The sequence below is a fragment of the Glandiceps talaboti genome, chromosome 9, assembly GCF_964340395.1.
Source record: "Glandiceps talaboti chromosome 9, keGlaTala1.1, whole genome shotgun sequence".
NCBI classification, from domain to species: domain Eukaryota; kingdom Metazoa; phylum Hemichordata; class Enteropneusta; family Spengelidae; genus Glandiceps; species Glandiceps talaboti.
The window spans coordinates 9,147,960-9,168,451 of record NC_135557.1 but is presented as its reverse complement, the minus strand read 5'-3'; the positions used below and the strand labels follow the sequence as shown (position 1 = coordinate 9,168,451).

General features: G+C 34.5%; 2 protein-coding genes across 2 annotated transcripts in view; both read right to left on the bottom strand.

Moving 5' to 3' along the window:
- Positions 1-278: 278 nt before the first annotated feature.
- LOC144439757 (ATP-dependent DNA helicase RecQ-like) lies at positions 279-3,032 on the bottom strand. Its single transcript, XM_078128990.1, has 2 exons — positions 2,548-3,032; positions 279-1,677 (listed from the first exon to the last, which is right to left on the bottom strand). The coding sequence occupies exons 1-2, from the start codon at positions 3,030-3,032 to the stop codon at positions 279-281; spliced, it is 1,884 nt and encodes a 627-aa protein (XP_077985116.1).
- A 12,994-nt stretch (positions 3,033-16,026) lies between these two features.
- Positions 16,027-20,492, bottom strand: part of LOC144439719 (uncharacterized) — a 40,801-nt gene continuing 36,335 nt past the window's right edge. The window contains exons 19-21 of the mRNA XM_078128953.1: positions 18,246-18,484; positions 16,655-16,862; positions 16,027-16,317 (exon numbers count right to left, since the gene is read on the bottom strand). Coding sequence (XP_077985079.1) covers positions 16,674-16,862; positions 18,246-18,484 — 428 coding nt within the window. The 3' untranslated portion in view covers positions 16,027-16,317; positions 16,655-16,673. The remainder of the gene's footprint in view (positions 16,318-16,654; positions 16,863-18,245; positions 18,485-20,492) is intronic.

Below are 20,492 nucleotides of genomic sequence, written 5' to 3'. Positions count from 1 at the left end.
CCAAATTTACAAGAAACCCATTCCAAAACATCGACATGCAGGCACTCTTCAAGTGGATGGACAAACAAAAAAGGAAAAGCTACCAACAGTTTACCGTTATGCATCAATGAAGGTACGACACTTTCAGTAATGTTGTATTTACATGAATTGCCAGATTGCTCTGATTTTTAATAACAGTATATTTACTATATATATCAACTATAAGAGCGTAGTAATTCGTCAAAGGGTTGTACACTACTCAAAATGAAACGAAGTCACCTTTATTTTATACATGTAGGTCATATTTCTGTTTCAGATACAAACTCGTTCTCGTCCAATAATGAAATGCCCGTCATGTCATTTTGCACACGGTTGCTAACAATAGCCATGATTTCTTCATCAGTTATATTTTCATCACTGTAAATATCTATCCATTCGTCACTGCTGTCATTACTGTCACTCGTAGGGGTCGTTACTGAATCACCAACACACAATGTATCCGTCACCGATATTTTTTCTTGTACTTTCAGGTTTTCTGAGGGGTTCGCGGCAGTGATATCATTAAAAACTGAAGACAACACCTGGAGTATTTCAAGTCCCTGTTGTGTACTCCAAATTTGACATTCTGTGCGGAGAGTGTGCATGTCTTTTACAAAGTCACATCTCTCAACGACTTGGTTGACCAAATCAGCTGTTAATCCAGTTGTAAATTCGTGCGAGCCAACAAATGACACACCGTGATTGTCGGCGTAGACTAAACGCAGTGCCTCCAATCTGATTTCAACTTCTTCCCTTTGTTCATCAGTGGAATGACGTACTCTGACAGCTTGGCATTCAGAGGGAACGCTTCCATCTTTACTGTCATTATCGTATTGTGAGTCTCTGACACAAAGTTTACACTTGCAACTTATTTCACAGACATCACAACAATCGTGAGGCGGCTCAAAAGTTGTACAAGAGGAATTGAAATAACCAAGTAACACCTTTCTTCGACATTCAGATTTATTCTGACAGTAGAGTTTCATATCGTTCGTCACGTTTTTTCTTGTTGTGTCTTGACCATTTACAAACATGACAGCTTTACATTTCAATGACGGGTCTCGACCAGCTCGACCAATTTCTTGTGCATATGACTCGATTTCACTGGGACACCCAAAATGAATAACTTCTTTTATAAAAGGGTTGTCTATTCCCATGCCCAGAGAAACCGTTGCAATGATGACTCTCTTAATTCCATTGTTGCCACATTGTAAAGATTGCAATATTCTTGTCTTAGTAGTTTGTGCTGCACCTCTGTGATACAGACCCACAAGCATATTGGCTGGCTCGTGTGGTTTATTTTCAAGGTAGATTCTATCACCTAGTGCATCCATTAAATATGTGATTAGGGTTTCACATCGTGCAAGCGAGCTGGAGTAAATGATCCTCAAATCAGTCCCCTGTCCCTTTTCTTTAAGCTCATCTACAATTTTGCCAAACATAGAATTCAACGCAGCACGTCTGTATTCAACACAGAGCTTTACATTGGGTCGATCAGGCTTTATGGCAACCTTTTTAACGTCTGTCATTGACAGTCGCCTTAGGATCTCTGCACACGTAGTTCTTGTCGCTGTAGCCGTTAACGCCATTACAGGTACATTAGGAAAAATCGATCGCAGCAAATCCAGTTTATTATATTCTGGTCTGAACTCTGGTCCCCTGTTAACAAATGTTACATGAATTATTTTAGTAATTTAGTGAAATGTTAGTGAATATATTAGATTCATCATCTCGATTTTTGTAGGCTGCTTATGGCCCGATCTCTTATGCAAAGTTATGGGTAAACATACTACTTTTTGTTATAATTTGTAACTTTTTTTCTAGACATTGTTATATTAGGCTAATAAAAAAGTTGTTTGGTTCCGATTACCCGACCCCACCTAATTTTTCAAGCCGACCTTACACCTTTTTTTTTACGTATTTGAGAAACATAATGACAACATCGTGAAGTCTCGCAATAAATAGTGGGCGCGGAAACTGACATCATTGATCGACTTTACAAGACAATATAAAAATATTCTTCCAATTTGTTAATGGCTGTACATCTCATAGGAAGAAATAAACAACGCAGACCATTTGGAAAACGATCGTACTAGGCACTCACACCATTCTCGCAAACAAGAGTTATTATTTCTACCACTACATTTCGAAATAAAATGTGGGAGGCTTGTTAAGAACGTTGTCGTAAAACAGGCTGTGGTTTGCGACGATGACTCACACATGAAAAATATATATAATAAATTTAAAATAAAATCTACCTACGCCACATATTTTAAAATTGAATGTAATCGGAACCACTTAATTTGTTTTTGATAATTATATATGTGACAGCAAAAGAAACGTTTATGAATGGGAGAAGGAGTGCGAAATGTACTTCATGAAAATGTCCACACAGAATCAATCGCACCAGATTTTTTGACGCAAAATAATAAGTGAATAAATTTACCATGTCTCTAAAGTTGTTTAGTCAATTTATCATATAATGGTTTTAACTGTATGAATGACTAGAGCGCAAATGTGTATACATACCATTTACGGATACAGTGAGCCTCATCAACGGCAATAAAGCATACATGGCGTTGATATATGTCGGAAAACAACATGTCTTTCCATGGCTTGTATAGCAAAGCTTCCGGTGAACCGAAAACAAGAGAATACGCGCCATCGTACACTTTCCTTTTAACCACTTTATCTACTCCTTCTCCGATAAATACAGACTCCACATTCTTCTCTCTAGCTGCACGGACTTGGTCTTCCATTAGAGCAACTAGTGGACTCACAACAATTCCTATAGAGTGACGTGATGAGTCTGTCCATCCACGCATGTAATCATAAACTATCGGTAATAGCTGATAGCATAGCGATTTACCGTACCCAGTTGGCAAAACCACCAAAGTGTCGTGACCGTTCGCGCTATGAGACAAAACTTCCAATTGTTTTTCCTTTATACGTTGAACATTACATTCAACTCTGGCATATTCAATAGCCTCTTGTAAGTTTGAAACAGAAGCCATGTTGAAGGATTGTATCTGTAGTTATAAGGAGCATTACGTGGAATTTATGGCATTTATTAATTATATTTGGTAATGGTCGTAATGGTCTTTTTATTGCATAGTAGATTAAATACACAGTAGGGCACATCGATACAAAGTTCACACTGTTATATAATTTTAGCTAAGCATCAATCGTTTCAACCAATGGCCTTTGTGTCTAGTAAATTGGGCGGGCTTTCAAACAACCAATCAACTAATACATTATTTGGCTAAATTTGGACAAGTCTTAACAGTCCTCGGACTTCGCGATAACACGGAGCGTCGCAGTCACACGTCAACGAACATATATCTCTATGTGGTCGATGAGGGCGCACAGTACAAGGTTGTTCGAGTACGATGGAGTACGTTAATATGTAGATGGTATCGGTACATACAAAATAATTCATTTAGCGTCGATTTTAGTAAAGCGAAGTTCCGAGGACTGTGAGAGAGTCTAACGCCTAATATGTTAAGTCATTAGATAGCATACAAGTTATACAGTTTCTTTTTAGTGGCAGGTTTTAGTAAAATGCAAATGATGGTTATGTTTTAAGTAATAACCATAGTGCATTTACCTTCTCATTATGTATTACATATAAATGCCAAATATCTTATTACTCGCCTTGTAGCCGTTAAAGAGTCTAGTATTATGATTAACGCATATTCGTTGAATAGGTCACTTACTGCTCTTTGGTCTAACAGACGCTTACTAATATTAAACTGGATTTCTCTGTGAGAATAATAAAGCATATGAACATGAAGTTATTTCTTTCTTTCTTTCTTTCTTTATTTATTTATTTATTTATTTATTTATTTATTTATTTATTTATTTATTTATTTATGTATTTATTTATTTATTTATTTATTTATTGACTTATTTACTTATTTATGTATTTTATAATAAATCGTGTGACTAGGGTTTTAAAGTTATTCCACACAGTTTACATTTAAATCTACATATTAATTAGACCATGTCACATATATTGCCAAAATAATTCAAATCTTGAGATCCAACAACTAAATATTTATTGTCAATGCTGAAAGAAAAGAGTCCATATGTGAGCATAAAATACTGTATAAAGATACAGAAGAATGTGAAATTCTTCTAAACTGAATACATTTTTCTTAATATAGACCTTTTCAAGTTGTAAATACAAAATAGATTATATTTGATATAAAGTTGATCTGAAGTTGTAAATTTAAACAGCGCTTTTTGAAGCAGAAATTAAAAGTTTCATATGGCCTTACAGTTTGACACACTTTCAAACGCACATAAATAGTGTATACTTTTGTATCAAAATATGAATTCACTCTAGATAATTTTCATCATACCCACCACACCGATAGGTGAGACAATGGCAATCCAAAATAAATGAAATTACAGTTTTCAACATGTGTTGAATTGATAGGACAACCTTTAAATTATTATATTATTATCTTAGGATGACAAAATTGACCTCAGTGGAAAAATGGTTTTCAAATTTCTCCGCATTACTTAGTGTTATAATATCAATGTATGTAACATAAAGATAATTATTCATACCTCGATCACCAAACCTATACCAATGTATACCTTTAACATACGCTGCATTTCATGTAACAATTAATTTGGTTTTACCTTGTGTTTTAAGAATTAATTAATAATCTAACTGAGTTTGATAATACATTTCTGGTGTGGAAAATCTGTCTAAAAGATATGGGGAGGAATAATCTGAAATGTATTTGGGATGTTGCTAGGAGTGTCTAGATGAAGAAACATTCGGAATAAGTTTTGAGTGTACTATGCATTATTGTTGTGTTCTAAAGCCGCATTCACTTCGCCTATGCACTGTCGAATAGTAGAAGTAAAGCACAAGGCTGTATTATTAGTTGTTACAAGTGGATGTTGAAACTTTAACATAACTTTAATTTACCCACATATTGCTTTTATATTCTTGTAGTAATAAAATGGAGAGCTGACCTAAAATGTGGAACGAGCTTTCCATTGAGTGATGGAAGTCCAGCACAGTGTAACCCTTTATCAAGTGCCCCATGCTGTTCACCTTCTTCCTGGTGTGGTAGTACATCGGCACATTGTGATTGCAGTGGCTGTATTGACTTTAGAGATTGATTATAACGTAAGTTGTTATCACAACTAGGCTGAAAGAAGGGAGTCTTGTAATATACAGTGTCAATATTTATATCACATGGGGACTATGACCATGCATCAACATACAATATTTCTTTATCTCTTACATAGTATGAATAATGTACTCTAAAAGTAACAATAATATTTCCACATATCGATATAAAACATTTAGTTGCAGAATGTCCTTCAGTTTGGCATGTTTGAGTCGGTACTGTCCAATGTAACACAAATTGTGTAAAAAAAAGGATAACTGTTTACATGGAAACATACAGGAGGCTTAAAAGTGTTGTTTTGGTAAAATAACTTCTGCTGCAACACAAAGTAATGTTATAAATTTAATATTAATCAGGTTTATTTGCATATTGACCACTCAATGAGGAGTAGTTTGTTATATGGAGTACAAAAAGATTTTTTTCTATTAAATCAGTTACCAGAGTTACAAAATCATGTACCTTCGTAGATTCTACAAGGTTTTATGCGCCTTCAAATAATGCACAATGCTGCTAGTGAAACAATGACACTATTAAGATGATATTTCATTATATTCCTACAATATGTAGTTCCCAGAAAATTAGCACATAAACTTTAATATGAGACCTTGAGTTTTAAACACTGTTGTTATAGTCCATTCAATTTGAAAGGTGTCGAATAACTGCTACAGGACCTTGACATTGGTTCATAATTATTCATACATATGAGTCATTGCTATCTGTTAAAACACAGATTGTCTAATATAGGACAGCTGTTTCCATGGAAACGTACAGTAGGCTTAACAATGTTGTTTTGGTTAAATACATATGCATCTGACAAATAACTTTAAATTTAACAATTCTGTACATAAAAAAATTTGTTATGCTAAGTTCAAAAAAGTGGTCAATTTATTAACATCCGTTGCCATGGTAACGAAAACCACAATATCATAGGGATTTTTTTGTTACAAAATTTGACACAATTTATCTAAAATGGGAGAACTGTTTCCAATGTAAATTAGGCTTAAAAATAGCTTATTTTGGTAAAATATATGTTTGTAGAGTATTGTCAGGTCTGTTTAGTTTGAATTCACCCTAACTGGCATAGTTTGTTATGTGGAGTTCAATAAAAGTAATTGTTATCCAAACATCCATTACCATGTTAATAAAATCACCATATTACATGTGATTTTTTTTCAAATATTGACAAAACATGAAATATAAAATGCCCCCAAAATCCCTTATGCATGTTATTTGTGGGTCAGTGACATGCATTGTAACATAAATTGTCTAAAAAGGGATAGACGTTCCATTGAAACATACTTCTAAGGTAGGCGTAAAAAATTAAATGTTTTGGTAAAATATATAATTATAATGAGTTGAAAAATAATACATGTTTGTATGGCTATGGCTATTTGGTAAACTGGGTATTCAAAAGAATTAGTCATTCTATGAACATCACTTGCCATACAAAATTTGTGAAATGTAGCCATAACATATGAAAAAAAAACTGATTTAAACTGAATGCCTTCAATAAGGGCAAAGTTTTGAGACTGTCATTCCTACAGACAATTGTTGGAATACAACAGAATAATTACCAAACACCATTAATTACGTAAATTGCTCATTAATATTTATGGAATGTTTACCATAACCTAATCAAGTCATACCATTTCCCTACAAATTCATCTTCAAAATTCCGTTTGAATTCAGCAAGCCGTTATGGAGTAAGCGATGACACAGACAGACACACACAGAGACAGACAGGCAGACACACACAGACACACACAGAGAGAGAGACTTCCACCCATTTAATGCATCTCTTCCTTACAGAAGAAAAAATACAATGTAGGAAATATTTCGATTGTAATATCGATTGTAACACAAGTGAAACAAATGAAACAGGAGAGCATTTTCTTGGGAAACAATGTTTTTAAACATATGTGTATGGCAGTGGCACCTCAACTGTTTAGAGTCTTTTCAAAGGTTTGTGCTGATGACAAATGCCAAAACAATATAGAATAATACCATCAATTCAAATTACTGGGATAAAAGAACTGACTAAGTGCATTATAATCTCAGTTTAAAGCATAATGATATGTGAAATTATAGTTCAGTTCATTATTTTACAATATTCTAAATAGAAGTGAAAATGTATAACAGAGTAAAGTTTTCTTTTGAACTTCATATCTTGTATAGCAAACTAAGTACAAAGAATTCTTTGTTAATAATTTTGCTAGAGGTAATAAGTTCTTGTACCACGACCAAGGGGTCTAGTAACCATGTACCTTTTCAGGTTGAAAGGCTTTGTCAAACTCTTCATTTGCTGCCTCTACTGCTATGTCATTTTGATAATGATATATACTTTTGTGAAAACTTTAAAATGAAAAATTATTTCAAAACATGTACAACGACATAACATGAAAAATGACAGATGATTCTGGAATATTATTGTTGATATAAAAATATTGCTGAAATATTTTAGTCATTTTAATATAAAACAATACACATAACTTTAACCCAAATGTATTGACAATAAATCTAGCATGAACAATGAACCCATTATTTTGACGCGGTACTTAAAGCTTTTATTTTTCAAAGAAAACACAATAAAACTGTTTTTTAGTATCCAGTATCCCAAATTACAAACAATCTATTGTTCATGGCATGCTTCTTTAGATGGTGCGTGGATGGGACAGGTGAAGTGGAGGTTCTCTGAAAAGACCATCAGCATTATTTACATATGTTTGTTTTTAACTAAAATATACATTTGATTATAAAACATCTGTCCTGATATATCCATAGGTATACAAATGATACAAGTTTACAATAACAAAAATTTAAAAGTGTACAAGTACAATTATTTACTACTTGTGACACTCATACCCACATTACAAATTTGTCATAATGCTGTGATAAATCTGTTTTAGTAATGAACATGACATTAATGTTTATTCGTTATTTCCTTTTCTATTGTACTTGTTCTTGCTTTGACGGGTGGATTTATTTTGTGATTTCATAATATTTAGCGGAATTTAAATATAATTTAAATAAAATTTAAATTTAAATATAAACTCAAAGCATGCATCAACACAATGGTACTTACATGGGTTTTTGTGTAGTAGACTTCTACTTGCTCGTGAACAACACTGGCATTATAAGTCCACTGTCAAAATTTACCGTGAATGTTTTAGTATGTGTGATGATGGAGAGACGGGGGTAAATAATACACTTGCAAAAGTTGTGTGGGTTCATTTCAACACTATACTAGACCATGTATTTAATCACAAGAGGGTTGATAGCTAAGAGAATGCATGTGTCTACTTTGATATATCTCTCTCTGTATATGCATGTACATGTATATATGCTTAAAGTATTGATAAGGACCATAGAAAACATGTACTGAGAGTACAAGTTAGGTATTGAACTTGAAGCCCATATTTACATATTTCATGGCTTTAACATATGCATGTGGTTTAATATTCCATACCTCTATATGTCATTATTAAAAAAAACAATGGTCACAATCGATTGTCACTGACACTGTTACTTTAATAATAGTGTACCATAAGCTTACAGTTGTACATCCAGAATGTGTGTGTGTGGGGGGGGGTGTTACTTGCCCAAGCAATGTTTGGAGAGGGCGGGAATGAAAAAAAAAACATTGTGTTCATTTGCAGGAGAGGACATGGAAAAACTTGAGCCCTTGGGGTGGGGTAAGTGGTCCAAAAAAACTTGTTTTCCCAAACCTGTGCAAATGTTTAAAACACTATCAACTAACGTGTATAATTGTTTTCTTGGGGAACATTATCAGTTTAGCAAACAATTTGGTTTCATATTTTCAGCCGATGTTTTTAGCATTTATTGTCATACATTTGCCAGATAACTTTTATCTTTTAACTGTCTGATTTATATTATAATATTAAGTTCCTACACTTGTAATAATATTAATGATGATGATAATAATAATAAGAATACATAATACATAATGATTTTAAGTTTACTTTATTTGTTATGTTTACTAGGTATCCTAGACTAAGGAATCACTCGACGTTGTTGTGCAGCTAAAGGTGAAACATGGGGACAGAATATCGCCTGGAAAAAGAAACAGAACGTAATGCATTATGTCTATAATTATGTATTTATTCTTTTCATAGGATAGGTAGCGTATGGATCTAATAAAAGCCAGAGTAGTCATAACTACATGTTTTATTTGGTTTTAATATTATTAAAACAGAAAGTCAGACAGACAGACAGACAGACAGACAGACAGACAGACAGACAGACAGACAGACATCATCTCGGGATATCATAAGACTTTGGTATTGGTAAGATTGTGTATTCATTATGTCCATAGGATAGGTAGTGTATGGATACTATATATGTTATTTGCTTCAAAGTTAATAGTATCACAAACAGGCAGAGGCAGACAGGCAGCCAGACAGACACAGACATTTTCTTGGGATATAATAAGACTTTGGTATTTTAACTTTCAGTCTGGTATAGAACTTATATCGCATAATAAAGTTGGTATATTACCTGAATTGTCTTCCGAGTCAGTCCATTAACAAATAACCACAACACTTTTAATAACTTCCATACCACAGTGACACTCTATATATTGCTGCCCTTCTTAGCCTCTATTGCATCTGAGATTATATCAACTTTTCTTCAAAATAATCTGGACAACAAAAGGTTATTTGCATTTGTTTTAATGGCCTGTTAACAACGAAATAGTCGTGTGTGTGTGTGTGTGTGTGTGTGTGTGTGTGTCTGTGTGTGTATGTATGTATGTATGTATGTATGTATGTATGTATGTATGTATGTATGTATGTATGTATGTATATGTTTGTATATATATATATATATATATATATATATATATATATATATATATATATATATATATATATATATATATACATGTATATATATATAATTAAAGTAGGTTGGTTGGAACTTGAGGTGCTTAGTTGTAACTTAGTTGTAACTAAGTTGGAACTTGAGGTGCTTAGTTACAACTAAGCACCTCAAGTTCCAACCAACCTACTTTAATTATTCCCGCCCTGCTTACCCAAGCATCGAGCACTCTATTCTACGAGTTTGATACAATTTACTATATATATATATATATATATATATATATATATATATATATATATATATATATGTATGTATGTACTTCAGTGTGATCGCGAGGTGTTTTGTTATATTGGCGAACCATCTAATTATGTTGCAATAAATATATATTAAAGGTATTACAGATTGGAAAAAAATTAAGATTTGTCGGTGGATCGCCTTTTTAAGGTTTTCGAAGCGAACAGTTTGCATTGTGCACAACAAAAATGTTCAAAATACATTAAAAAGATTATTAAGGACCTTCCTATTTGTACAGCAAAGAAATTAATTAATTAACTGTGCAATGATTTGTCCTAATGACGGGAAAGATTATGGTAAGCCCTGTTACTATATTGGCATGGAAGGGGTTAATTGGGAGACAGTTAGATAACATGCCTAGGCTTTGGAGCTGACCTTGCGACTGATAAAGACATTAACACCCATGAGTTTATCAAAAGCATAGTAACAAATATGAACACCGCCGGATGTGTTCCAATCTGGGATTGTCAAATTTGGTTTGGATAAATCTATTCGGTATGTATCTTGATTAATATCACGTTAACGTTGCTGCTGACAACCGATTAATGTGCAGGCATATATAGGCATACCATCGCGTCATCATCACAAAATGAGCCACAGTATTACTAAGATACACAACTCGGTGCTCATGTGACTCGTATATCATTCCCTCTTGTTCTTAAAAAACACTGATAGCAATATTTGTATTTACACATGTATCTCATTCAATATAATGGGATTTGGTATTATATTGTTTATTATTTTATACACGATACTATATTTACTTTATGCTTCGCAATCGTGTTTATATAATTTTCGCATTCTCGAAGAGGAGGGCGCTATCTCAGATGGTCAAATGGCGTATTGATTTATTGACTGGCGACTCAGACTTACGGTAATTTATCCAAACTGGCGACTCCAAATTTTGAATCACACCATTCCTCAACAAGCGACAAACTATAACGATTATTTACTGCTTAGAAGTTATCTCAGAGGTGGCCGTTAAATACTCAATTAATGCTCGACTATTTAATATAAAGCCATGAAATGAAGTGTGAACTGATCACAGCTAGCTGACGCTATACATTGATATCTGGATACAATATGGTAATGTGAATTACATACCAAACATGATGCTGTTGACGTTCGACTAGCATTCTTCAAAAACGTATAACAGCTTCATATATCTTTTCATAAAATGGTGACGTTTTGTGAGATTATTAGATTTATGTTCAGTTTCACTATGAAAACACTTTCGTTGATAGTTTGACATCGTACATCGCGCGACGATGAGAACATGTATTTTCAAAAAATGGCGGGTAGTGACATCACAAGCTGTCGCGAGGTTTTGTCGTCGTCAATATGGTATAGAAAGTCTCATGTATTACGATGCGATGTGAATGTGTATGTATCCGCAACTTTTTAGAGTTATGAAACTGTAATCGTCTTTTGATATTAAGCTTGAAACGATTTAACTTTTCTGAGAAAAATAATCAGTGTGCTGTGATTGAGTTTACGATGAATAAGAGATTTAGCCAAGGGTTACAATATAGAACTAATATAGTCTCATTCTAGTTATACAAATATAAAGGCAATGATATTGTACTTTTGCTAACAGAAAGTCCACACATATCAACTTAAATATTTCATGATGACCTAAAAGGGTAACCAAATACGAACATTTAAATTCTAAAACCGTCAATTTCAACGTCTGACTCACTCCCTATCTTTTCTGCATTGATCTTTTGTTTCTCTATCAAACATGTATACCTTGTCAATGAGTGGACCCTACTAATGGTGTATCCCATATTTTCTTGATGTTCACTTGGAGCCGATTTCTGTCTCTTTTTGTGAGCGATTTTGTATGTTCTTCTATTCTTTCCCTCAATGATCTGCCACTTACTCCTACATATTTCACCCACATAGTCCCCACAGCCACACTCATAGACTACGCCATATCGTTCTTCTTTCTCAAGTGGGTCTTTAATGCCTGACGGCGGCACTGCGCACTGTAAACCCAGCTTTGGAGTACAGATTAATGTTATGCTTTTCGAAAGTTCTATGTAGTCTTTCTGTGACCCCCTTTATGTATGGGAGAACCACATATAGTCTTTGTTGTTTCTTTTATTGATCTTGTACATCGTTCATATCATCTTCACTCTTCACTTGTCTCTTTCCCGCCAGTTCAACTTATTTTAAGGCCCATTCTGGGTAACCACACTTCCTTAATGCCGCCCTAACGATGTTCCGTTCTACTATTTTTCCCCTTCATTTTGTATGAGTGTGTCCACACCACCTCCGTGTAAACCCTAAAACAGAATGACCCTCACGGTCACCAATGTATCATATTTATATGACAGTTGTTGTTGTTGTTGTTGTTGTTGTTGTTGTTGTTGTTGTTGTTGTTGTTGGTTTTTTATTTTATTTTTTTTTTGGGGGGGGACACTAAAAAGGACCTCTCAGACTCTCTGGAAGGTTTCCTTGATACTGATATGTCCACTTCCTGGGGGAGGGGGTCTTAGAGGCTTCCCCTTACAATCTCTAGAGTTTTGTTCATATTTTTATAGATCCCAATAGAGACTATGAACAATTTGAAATTCAAGTGTCTTTTTTTAGCAAGCAAATCAAGTATTGCTTTAGAAAATATGTTTAACTATAATGTATATAATTTTTAAAATCGTTTTACCTGAAATACATATAGTTCCTAATTGTTTGCGAAACACTTTCCCCCAAAAAATCTAAGTTAAATGGAGAAAATGACAATGAGGAAATGTGAGAACATGAGGATGTTGTGAAGGAAACTAAGGCTGGAATACAGCGCGGAGGAAATGAAACTGATATAGCTGACCTTCTGTTTGTACATACCTTTGTCAAATTATGTCTATCTGTCTTGAAGAGCTGGAAATGTATGTATACTTAACTATATAATGTATTGTACCTATGTATACAATGTAGGTACACCTCCCTATGCGATCTATGTATACCTATATCTATACAATGTGCAGGGTACGTATATATGCAATGTGTATATATACCTACCTATTGGATGTATGTATACTTATCTATACAGTGTGTATCTATACATATCTATACAGTGTATGTGCACCCATCTATACAGTGCATGTGTACCTATCTATGCAGTGTAGGTGTACCAATCTATACAATTTATGCATCCCTACCTATTCGATGTATGTGTACCTATCTATACAATGTGTATCTATACCTATCTATACAGTGTATGTGTTCCTGTCTATACAGTGTATGTGTACATATATATACAATGTGTATACCTATCTATTCAATATATGTGTACCTATCTATACAGTGTATGTGTACTCATCTATACAATGCATGTGTACCACCTATTCGATGTATGTATACCTATCTATACAATGTGTATGTATACCTATCTAATGTGTATCTATACCTATATATATACAATGTATGTGTACGTATCTATATACAGTGTATGTGTACCTAATTATTTACACAATGTATGTGTACTCATCTAGACAATGTATGGGTACCTACCTATTCGATGTATGTATACTTATCTGTACAATGTGTACATACATTGTATACCTATCTATGCAATGTGTGTACCTATCTATATACAGTGTATGTGCACCGATCTATATAATGTATGTGTACCCATTTAGACAATGTATGGGTACCCATCTAGACAAGGTGTGAGTACCTGTCTATACAACATTCATTCAATCATGTACATCGGCATACAAATGAACCCTCTCGTCCTCAACCAATTATCGTTATGTTTGTTCGTTGTCAGCGTGTTTCAAGTGGCAAAGAATTGAAACGGTTAAGAACGTCAACATAACAGAATATTTCACGAGTACAGGAAAGGGTGTCAGACGTAAACTTGGACGACATCGAGAAGTGGCACGAGGCCAGGAAAAACGGATATTGGGTGCCGTATTTGTTTATGATAGCGTCTGTGATGATATTCGACATTTAGATGGCAGGGAATCGAGGCCGATGCCAATAAAACAGAGGTAATAAAGCGGTAAAGAACATTTCTAACGTACAGAACTCTAACGAACAATGTTCAACAGAAAGGAACGATTTCCAATTCCACTGTAACTTCTGGTATATTCATGGTTTGGTAGCAAAACGTTGTGATTTAGATTGCACGTCGCGTTTTCAACAGTTTGATGTAATTTGTTTAGAATCATGTGTGTCAAAAGATTTGTTTACAATACTGCTTGGTTTTAATCGTTTCAGAAATCAAAGACCAACATTTCGAAACATGGAAAATACCGTAGTGGTATACACATATTCTACTAGAGTCACGTTTCTTAAATGTTAGATATATAGCTAGCACTTTTGATGATATTGTTTGATTTTTTTTACCATGACGTCACTGATAAAACACTGTCGTTGTATTTGCTGTTGTATACTATGATCCAGGTAACTAGGCAACGGCTAATTCACATACTGAGTGTACACTTGACATCATTGAACACGATTTATCGAAATTTACTATTCATTTCCAAGTTCACAACTGTATGTATATGGGTATTTTAATGCCCGATCTGTAATGTTAATGTAGCTAGCTTTGTGTTACCAAAACATGGAAATGAAAACTGAAAACCATCCAGTGACCCCATTCTGGAATTCATCCGTTCTGACATAGGATAATTTATGTATATATTCCTAAAAAAACATACAACTAAACGAACCACATGTATGTATGTATGTATGTATGTATGTATGTATGAATGTATGAATGTATGTATGTATGTATGTATGTATGTATGTATGTATGTATGTATGTATGTATGTGTGTGTGTGTGTGAGTGAGTGAGTGAGTGAGTGAGTGAGTGTGTGTGTGTGTGTGTGTATGTATGTATGTATGTATGTATGTATGTATGTATGTATGTATGAGAGCAAATACAATAATTAAAATAAAATCCTGACGTTTTGAATGAATATTATTTTTGAAAGGATACAAGGCAAGATATAAGTAGATTACAACCTGACAAATATTTATGTGTTATAAAACAGAACAAGAAATGTACGTAAAGAAAATATAGATAATAAAAATCACATGCACTAAACAGAACCGCAAAACTTGTCCAGAGAGATAAAATAAACATAGTTAGATGTTAGGGTATGCTGTTAAAATCTATTAATCTCATTAGGTTGTAAAATTTCGATATGAATAATAATTTCTTCTTTCTTCAACCTCAATTTATCTTCATTTCAAAAATCTTACAAACCTCTGAAACCGACATATCTGATATGCTGTGACTGTTAGTAATGAAGTGCACAGTTACATGAATGTTCATATTTTTTTGTTTGGTAGGACGAAGATGTTCCACGAAAAGACAGACAGACAGACAGACAGACAGACAGACAGACACGCATGCATACATACATACATACATACATACATACATACATACATACATACATACATGCATACATACATACATACATACATTATTTATAAACATTTGTCACTTTTCCTCAATTTTCCAATTCTTCACATTTTGGTTGCCATAGTAAACAGTAAAATTATCCAAAATAAAGTCGGTTCCTTCTTTTCACATAGGCAGTGTATGCAAAATGTGCATCCATAAAGTTTTAAACATCCTGCTAACAAACAGACAGATAAACATGGGTTGAAGTCATAAAATGTGTCCATCATTCAACTTCCAGTTGATGGAAGTAATTAAACCACACACACACATAATATCATGATGTATGATAAATTTATTTGCTAACTAGCATACAAGGTAGGTTTATAAGCAGCATAATCTACAACACAGAGATAAGAAGGATCTTGTAATTGAATTTTAAACAATTTGAAAAAAAAAAAAAGACTATTGATCCAGAGCGAAGTACCCTTGTCAATTTTCACAGCCATGTTAAGGCAACAGCAAACTTAAGTTTATAAAACATGCATTTCACAAAACTGTTATTAATATTAGAATATTAGTAAATTGTCCCATTAACAGCAAGCAAAAATGGTGTCGAATGTGTCCAGCGTACGTCTTGTCCATATTTATACCTGAAACAATATAAGTAATGATTATAATGAAATTATTGGCACTTTATATTTATTGATGATGAGTACCCAGACTGACATATACATGACAGTTCACATCAACGTCTGGCATATAAATAAGTATGAAGCTAAACAGAATGTTTCTTGAAGGCTTAATCTATTGCATGCTTTCTTTACATAAATTTCAGATGTGTTTTTATTAGCTAATTGTTTTAACACTGCTTGAAGGGCAACGTTTAATGTCGTATAATATATTTATTTAATGTCATATGCAAACATTTCACCACTTTACCTTTGAGCCAAACAAAAGTTGGAAAAAAGGTCGTAAACTATAACATACCAAGTGGGTTTATATTGGATTAATTGGACACTATTTCCTCACAGATATATCTTCTGCTATTTGCACAACCATGATCATTCCATGTACCGGAATATCCGTATTCTATACACCAGCTAGAAGATGAGTCGCCATTAGGTTCTCCAGTATTCCATACGGTAAAACCACTATTCAAAGATGTACCATCAACCCACTTATAACCAGCAGATGGCTAATATAACATACAAAATATCACAATTAAATAATAAATTTGATTTAAGATGGTGTACTGTTGCACAGCTTGTTCAAAATGGTTCAAAACAGTAGAGTATAGTAGAGTAAAGAAAAGCAGATTAAAGAAGAAAGGAATGAGGTAGAGTATAGTAGAGTTGAGTAGAGTACAGTGAAGTAAAGTACAGTAAAGTAAAGTAAGGTAAAGGGGGTAGGGTAGAGTAGAGTAGAGAATAGAAGAGTAGAGAAGAGGTGAATGGGGTAGAGTTGAGTAGAGTACAGTAAAGTGGAGTAGGGTAAAGAAAAGTAAAGTTGAGTAGAGTAGGGTAGAGAACAGTAGCGTAGCATAGAGTAGAGTAGAGTAGAGTAGAGCAGAGTGGAATAGGGTAGAGTTGAGTAGAGTTGAGTAGGGTACAACGGATTAGAGTAGAGTAAAGCAGAGTGGAATGGGGTAGAGTTGAGTAAAGTACAGTAAAGTAAAGTATAGTGGAGTAGAGTAGAGTAGGGTAGAGTAGCGTACGGTAGATTAAAGTAGAGTAGAAGAGAGTAGAGTAGCGTAAAGTAAAGTAGAGTGGAATTGGATAGAATAGAATACAGTAGATTAAATAGAGTAGGGTAGAGTAAAGTAAAGTAAAGTAGAGTAGAATGGGGTGGAGTAGAGTAGAGTAGACTAGAGTACAGTACAGTACAATACAGTACAGTACAATGCAGTACAGTACAGTACAGTACAGTAAAATAAAGTAAAGTAAAGTAGAGTAAAGTAAAGTAGAGTTGAGTAGAGTTGTCTGAAGTAAAGTATTGTAGAGTAGGGCACATAAGATCAGAGTAAGATAGTATGGTAGGGTAGAGTTGAGAGCACTACATAAATTTGGCTATAGCGGTCTCCGAGTAGAGTAAACATGAGCAGTATGTGTTTATATAGTAGTGGCTTCGAGCTTCAGGGTAGCAGCAGTGTAGTAGAGTATGATACAACATAAACAGGACTGTAAATCATAGACTAAAAATAGTATGGTATCGTGTATAGAACACTTATAAAACAATACAATACTAAACCCTAACATATAGAATGAGATACATGTGTAAACCCAATACTATGTTTAAGAATGCGAGATTAAGGAAATGACATACTTCGAGCGAGGCACGTGAGCACCGAGTTGTACGCTTCGAATACATTACTCATTCCTAATAGGATATCAAAGCGAGATATATAGTAGGTCATCACCTGACTGTATAATACCATGGTTTCGTTTGTGGTAATGACGTGAAGATGTGACTGTAACCCCGTTTCTTATTTTCACATATACACCCACATTCACACTTAACCTAAGTTACATTGATCGGTTGTCAGGAACAACGTTAACGTGATATTAATCAATATACATACCGAATACAGTAATCCAAACCAAATGTTGCAATCCCAGATTGGGTTGCAGTCGTTAAAGTTTATACCTTCTACCATGCCTTTGATAAAATTATGCGTGTTTGCGTCTTTATCAGTCGCCAGGTTACCACCAAAGTCTACGCATGTCTGTCGAGCTTTCTCCCAACTAACTAGTTCCATGCCGATATAGTAGCAAGATTTACCATATTTTTCCCAGCCATCCTTACAGGTCGCAGCTTCAACTATAAGGTATAGACATATTTTGAATCAGTTGAGAGTTTCATCAAAGTAAAACACGTCATTATACAATTGATTCTTTTATTTAATTGATGTCGATAGGCATGTCTTTAATAATCTTTTAAATGCATTTAGGACTTTTTGTGGAACACAATGCAAACTTTTCGTTTCTGTCTTGCATCTTGTTAGAACAATATGATGATGACTGCACTTGTCGTTTAGAAAGTTTGTGTTTGGAAGATGCAGCATGTAGCTCTGATATAAAACTAATTAACTTATCTTGTGGAAGTCTAACTTCCATAGCAATATAGTCAAGTTTCATGCCAAGAAAGGTAATAAGTTTATATCAGTCAAATTACCTTTATTAGACCAGCTAATATAAAATGCCACAATGGCGCTGTGGCACAGTTGTAGTCGGCTGTTGCTATGCGCGTGGTATTGTTGCTAGGCATATCTCAGTAATATGTCTAGGTTCGTCAAGTGCTTTTTTAGGGACGGCCCCATAGGCGTGTACACAGTGAGATTTTTCCATCCAATAATAAGTAATTTTACCTTGTGCAAGTTCTGATGAAACGAGTTTATCAGGTTTAGGTTTAGTGTCATTGTTTGTAGCTGACTTGTAATTCATTCATAACTTAAAGGTAAATATATTGTCAGTTAGGTTGAGACCATGGGAATAGAAAGTCTTCATCCGCATCGTCGGTTAATTCATTCTCCCAAGCGTGAGTTTTTAGATGAGACCACGAAAGGATCGTCTGTGGATAACTATAGGTAGAGGCCTATTTTAATGTAGACGGAACTTCAATATTGCGGGGTTTGATCTTTGTTTTTTCGCCTCCAAACGGTATATCAAGCAGGGCATTTTTTTTGTCAAAGTAAATACCAAGTCGTGGCATTGTGACAGTAGCCTTTTGTTTAAGATGACTCATATAAACTTGCATGAACAAATCTTAATAGAGCCCAACCCCCTCCATAGGCACATAAACACCAGATATCACAGCAATCCAACCACATTTCAGAGGAGAGTTCAAAAATATGGTTTTTTTGACGAAAATTTCACTAACTAAAACAGGGCTCACATCGACTTGCAATAAACAGAACTCAATCCCCCCTCCGGGACATGCACACCCAATCTCAAAGCAATCCGACATCCAGTCTCAGAGAAGATATAAATGGTTTCAGAGAAGATATAAAAAGTTGACAAAGGACAGACAACAGGTAAGAGAAAATAGACAACGATGGAGAATAAACACTATTGACTCAGGTTTCGCTGACAGCTGAACTAAAAATGCAATTAGGGGATGGTTACATTTAATTTTGATTCATTATATTATCTGTATTTATATTTAGGGAAATTTGGCATCCCAACACTGCCATTGGTTTAAAATCCCAATGCCGGAACATATCCTACCCTTGCCAACGTGGTATAGAAAATCAGGTGTTAGTTGTGATATGAGCAAGTTAGGGAGTTCCGGTCATCTGCTCAACCAATAATATTCAAACACAGGTAGTGATTAATGCAGTGCCTGCACACACATTCACTGTGGGGGTGATGGTGGTGGTAGTTTTAGTAGTAAGAAACCACCAGTGCCTTTAAACTATCAATGCGGTTGCTGCAATGTGGGATCACTTGCTTACTAATGTTTATGGACCCTTTTCATGACTGATATATCATTGAACGATGTGCTGAAAATTATTGCTATTGGTTTTCTTTTTATGTTGACTGATACATGTAGACCCTAGGTAGGTTTTTGTAGAAAGGGTACACAAACTTAGCTTGGGACTACTTGACAGAGTGATGTAGAATCCTCACATTAGCACTCTTCTTGTCACCTGAGTAATACAGCCTGCTCATCGTGTATGTAGAATTCATGCAGATTCATGAATTTGTCAAAGAATAATACGCTGTCTCTGGGGGATTCGAACCAATAAACACGATGTTAAGCCATGCCCCCCCCCCCAGAAAAGTAAACAGAGTGGTTCATTTCTTGTTGAAGGGAAACTGTAATCCTC

Excerpts from the sequence above, each read along its gene's own strand:
- LOC144439757 (XM_078128990.1), bottom strand. The coding sequence starts at position 3,032 with ATGGCTTCTGTTTCAAACTTACAAGAGGCTATTGAATATGCCAGAGTT. Across the intron at positions 1,678-2,547 it reads GCTCACTGTATCCGTAAATG|GGGACCAGAGTTCAGACCAG; the intron begins GTATGTATACAC and ends ATTTGTTAACAG.